This window comes from Bison bison, unplaced genomic scaffold (genome assembly GCF_000754665.1).
Source record: "Bison bison bison isolate TAMUID 2011002044 unplaced genomic scaffold, Bison_UMD1.0 scf7180017864342, whole genome shotgun sequence".
In the NCBI taxonomy this organism is placed as follows: Eukaryota; Metazoa; Chordata; class Mammalia; order Artiodactyla; family Bovidae; genus Bison; species Bison bison.
In genome coordinates, this window is record NW_011494914.1 from 1,007,305 (window position 1) to 1,012,365 (window position 5,061).

Genomic DNA, 5,061 nt, shown 5'->3' on the forward strand with positions numbered 1-5,061 from the left:
TCTCCGCTCCTGTTTTTCTTCCTCTTTGGTCATCCCCTGCACTGGCTGCATGCCTGCTGCCCTCTAAATGGCCGTGTTCTTCAGGCCTCCCCTCCCCCCCCCCACTGACTCGCCCTCCAACAGGGCTGAGTGGTGTCCACACACAGGTGAGCTGCCAGTTCAGACGTTTCTTCCCCATTCTAGTCCTGGCTGTCTTTACCTGGATGTCTCCGAGGTATTTTAAACTGAATTCTCCCCTTTGCTTCCCTTCCTCGTTTGAGTAAATGATACCTTCGCGCACGCAGGTGTTCAGGTCAGGCATCTGAAACTATGCTCTCCCCCCACGCCCACTCCCCTCCCACCCTGGGGGCGGGGACGGCTGGACTCCGTCCACTCCCCCTCCCTCCCTGGGGGCGGGGACGGCTGGACTCCGCCCGCTGCCCTTCCGCCACGTCCTCCGCTGTCCAGGCCAGCTTCAGCTCCCGCGCTTCTGCTCCACACCCTTGGCAGAGTGGCCTCAGCTCCCCTCCACTCAGTCCACCACCCCACCCGGAGCTGTCAGCTTCTCTGGGTTTGTGTCTTCTTGGTGGACTGGCGCCCTGGGCTCCTGGAATGCTTGGCTCAGTCCTGACTCTGAGTCCACACCCCAGGCTAAGTAAGCTATGTCCCTGAGGTTAATCGTCCTCAGCACTCAGGAGGGCTCCGTCCTGGAAGTATAACTGGTAATTGTGTGTCTCACTGTGGCGATCGTGCGCTGCATGTCTCAGACCAACACTCCACGTTGGCAGACGTTTCCCCAGCAGCTCGCACGAGGGGTTCGTCCTTACTAGATGCTCACATTTTTATTGGATGGGTAGACTTTTTAATTTCATTTACAGCAACTGGGTGAAAATACTGTGTAAAACAAGGGAAGCTGTAAACAAGCGTTGCCTTTTTCAAAGTGTAGAGCCTTTGAAACTTGAGAAGACGTGAGCGGGTTGTGCTGGAGCCTCGTTGCTGCGCCGCGGGGGAGGGGGACGGGCTGGCCCAGGGGGCGCCTCTCATCAGCCCCAGCTTCCTGCTTTCAGCATCTGAAGGGTTGTCTTGAAACCATAGACGTTTGCATTTATATAAAATTTTTTAAACTGTTACCTCTTCTGTTAGATCAAGGCTTGTGTCCTGGTAACTCTGACCTCGTGGTGCCAAGTAATGGTAACGTGTATCGAGCACTTAGTGCTCTGGGCGCCGTGAGGTGCGTGACTTCCTGTCCTCATAAGCTCGCCGTGTGTCAGCCACTGTTGGCCCTGTGCTGTAAGCAAAGCAGCCTCAACCCAGAGGGGTTCCACACAGTCCCAGGGCTGTCTGTGACAGCCGGGGGTGTGGCTCCAGGCCCTGCGCTCGGCGGCTGACGTGGGGTTGATGTGCTCGAGAGTCTGTGTCCTCTTGGTCTCGAGCAGGACTGGGAGTTTTCAGTCTGGCTCTGCAGGTTTTCACCTCCCTGTCTTTACACCTCATTGGCTTCTGTCTAAACCTTAGGAAGTTTGTTGTTTAATCCAGCCCAGTGAGATTCTAGCACAAAGTAGTGATTTGAAACAAGGTGACAGAAGGACTCCGCGGTGGCTCAGTGGTAAGGAGTCCACCTGCCAATGCAGGAGACGCAGGTTCAGTCCCTGGGTCGGGAGGATCCCCTGGACGAAGGGAATGGCAACCCACTCCAGTGTTCTTGTCTGGAGACTCCCACGGACAGAGGAGCCTGGTGGGCTGCAGTCTACGGGGTCACAAGAGTGGGACACGACGGAGCGAGTGAGCACGCACACGTCACATAAGGAGGGCTTGTTCTGAGCTGCCTGTGCAGTCGATGCGGAATGCAGTGACGTTCTCCCTTACCTTACGCAGGCATCCAGGGCTTCTGCAAGGACTTGCTGGAGGTGGCAGACATCCTGGAGAAGGCCACGCAGTGTGTCCCGCAGGAGGAGATTCGGGACGACAACCCGCACCTGAAGAGCCTCTACGAGGGGCTCGTGATGACTGAGGTCCAGATCCAGAAGGTGTTCACGAAGCACGGCCTGCTCCGGCTGAACCCCCTGGGTGCCAAGTTCGACCCGTACGAGCACGAGGCGTTGTTCCACACGCCGGTCGAGGGGAAGGAGCCGGGCACTGTGGCGCTGGTTAACAAAGTGGGCTACAAGCTGCACGGGCGCACCCTGAGGCCCGCCCTGGTGGGGGTGGTGAAGGAGGCTTAGCAGCCCGTGGGTGTCAGCGCTTTGTTGTAATCGCTCGCTGACTCTCCCAGGGCGGGTTCGTCTTTTCTCACCTATGAATACTCTTGACCTTTTCCTAAACCTTGCTGCAAGGCTTTGGTATCTGTCGGCCCCGCAGAAAAGCCAGCCGATTGCACAGCTGCGTTAACGAACTGGAATACGGGAGTCTGTCTGTCCGTTGATTTTTAACACATGTTCCACGTGCTTACGGAACAGGCTGACGGGACACTGCTGGACTCTGGGGTATCTCGAGAAACACTGTGTCTGCCCAGACTCTGGCGGCGTCAGAGTGTGAAGTAAATAAAAGGCCTTCAGGAATCCCGTCTGCTGGCTGGCCATGCCGGCTGCTCTGCGTCCCGTGCGTCTCACGGTGGCCTGTGAGCTCCCAGGACGCTTGGCTTTCACTCAGGCAGTGGAGGGGATTGCTGAGGGAGGTTTATGAGGCCCTTGGTGACAAATGTGATTTGAGTTCCTTTATAATCAGTAACTGCCTGCCTGCCAAGAACAACCACACCTCTCTACTTTTCCCGTTACTGAGGGTGACGGAATCAGTTACCGTTGTCCTGTTTTGTTCGCCTTTGGAAATGTTGAAATCCATACCCAGCTAGTGACCAGTGACCTAAAGGTGATTCCCCTAGTAAGATGGACTTTCCTAGAGAAACCTGAGGACTGCGTGCTTGGTATATTTTAAATGTTACATTTTATTTAAGAGGATTAAAGCCCTGATATTTTCCTACATTCTGATAGCTGTTCTGTGTGCTTTGATGGCGGAGATCCTCACGTTAAGGACAGCGTGACGAAGCCTTCCGGGTCTCTGCTCAGACCCTGCAGCTGTGTGCCTGACACCCAGACGTGTTGGCTTGTGTTCCGGAAGGGCGAGAGGCTTCCTCCAGGGCTCCCCCTGGCTGGTGGCTGGCAGCCGGTGCTGGGGGCAGGCCTGGGTCCGCCCACGACCGTGAGGGGACCACAGACACTCGGGAGCGGCACCAGCAGAGAGAGACAACCGGCAAATGCTGACCCTGTGACTCTCCTTAGGACCCTCCTTTCCTCACGCTAAGGGAAAACTGAATGATGGAGCCAGAGAAAAAGTAACCTCCCACAATCTTTGCTTCTGAGGGGTACTTCAGGGACTGAAGATCAGTACAGTTACATCTATTTACTGCATAAAAATGGGGGGCACACAAGTTTGAAAGGTATAGGTGATAATCCCATTATTAAAATTGCAAAAAAATTTACCTTTTCAGTTGCTTTAAATTATTTGGTCAAAAGCATAGCCCAGGGATTTCCCTGGTGATCCAGTGGTTAAGAATCCACCTCCCAATGAAGGGGACTTGGGTTTGATCCCTAGTTGAGGAACTAAGATCCCACATGCCACAGGGAGAGAACTAAGCCACAACCAGAGAACCTGTGCTCTGAAGGAAACGTCCCGCGTGCTGCAGCTACGACTGGAGGCGGCCCAATAAATACATGTTAACAGTATATAATGAAGGCGGTAGACCTCCCTGAGGAAACCGCGCCAGGGGTCACGCCCGGCTCTACACCGAGGCTGTGGGCACGCGGTTTTGCCTCTGGATGCATCTGCACGCTGAGTGTGCATAACTGTCACGCTAGTTTCTGTGTGTCCCCTCCCACCCTTTTTCAGCTGGAGCTGCACCCACTAAAAGGTGCTAAACCCAGAGATGGTCTGGCTTCGGTGTGAACTGTTTGCAGTTCCACTCATCCACGGTCACCACCAACAGGAAAGCATTACCTGTGTCCATGCTGACACCGCAGTTAGGCCCGTGGGCTGCACCCGGGTCGGGTTCCCGGGTTTTCCCTAACTGTGGCCTGGATCCATTGCTCCGTGTAGGTGATGGAGCCGGCACTGTCTACTCACCACAGACTTCCGCAGCCTGGCTCCACGGAAGGTCTGTTCCTTTCTGGGAAGGAGCGCTGACCTGAAGGGCTTTTCTGCTTAACAGGAGATCTATTTTAACTCAACAGTTTGGAGGGAAAACAGGCGCGACGTCCAAGAGCCACACTGAGACGTGTCACAAGCTGTTCCCCATCCTGATTCTGAGACTTGCTCGCACCATCCACGAGACTGAAAGCTGTGGCTCCAGGGGCAGGCAGTAAAAAGCAGGCTGTCACACTGTTTGGTTCTCAACCTGTTTAATGTGTAAAAGGAAAAAAGGCGGTAGGCAGAGTTTCGGTCTGAATACATTCTCGGAATGCTGGCCGTCCAGAGCATCATTCTGAACAGCTGATTATCTTCTGTGACTCGAGAGAGTTTCAGTTTTGAAAAGACCTAATTCCATGGGATCATGGTGACTCATTTATCATAAGAATTAAATACAGAAATTTAAAGGCTCCAAGCAAACAGCAGGGGCGGGACTAATGCGACAGTAATAGCTGGAGTTGATGGGGCAAGAGGCAACCAATCATAAAATTACTTTTCCCTTGTAACAAAGGGTTCACACTTTTAACATAAATTATACATTCATTATGGTGTTTAAAAACAGTCAAGCCTAAATAAATTCTTCATACCATCGAGAAGAGACACACACTGACAACCTGCCTAAGCACAGAACTTCTCGTCTGACAGCTCTTGGCCGGGGCCACGCACATTTTACAGGGAGCTTTTGCTTCTCAAGCTTAGTGAAAGTCTGGCAATCATTTTGTATAAAAATAAGACTTAAATTTAAAACCTCACCAAACTAGGAATCTGATGTAGAAAATCGGTGACACTAGAGCAGCTAAAGCCCGCAGTTCTCAGACTTCAGCCCTTGTCCCAGTGCCCTGCGAGGCCCCGCCCCGCGTGTCTGAGGCCTGGGAGGGGAGGGGCCCACGTCCCTGAAGGGCC

The 5,061-nt window shown here is 53.6% G+C and overlaps 1 protein-coding gene across 1 annotated transcript in view; it reads left to right on the top strand.

Annotated features, from left to right (window-relative positions):
- Positions 1 to 2,960, top strand: part of GRPEL1 (GrpE-like 1, mitochondrial (E. coli)) — a 14,133-nt gene extending 11,173 nt beyond the window's left edge. The window contains exon 4 of the mRNA XM_010854529.1: positions 1,855 to 2,960. Within this exon, the coding sequence (XP_010852831.1) occupies positions 1,855 to 2,201 (347 nt within the window). The 3' untranslated portion in view covers positions 2,202 to 2,960. The remainder of the gene's footprint in view (positions 1 to 1,854) is intronic.
- The last annotated feature ends 2,101 nt before the right edge of the window (positions 2,961 to 5,061 follow it).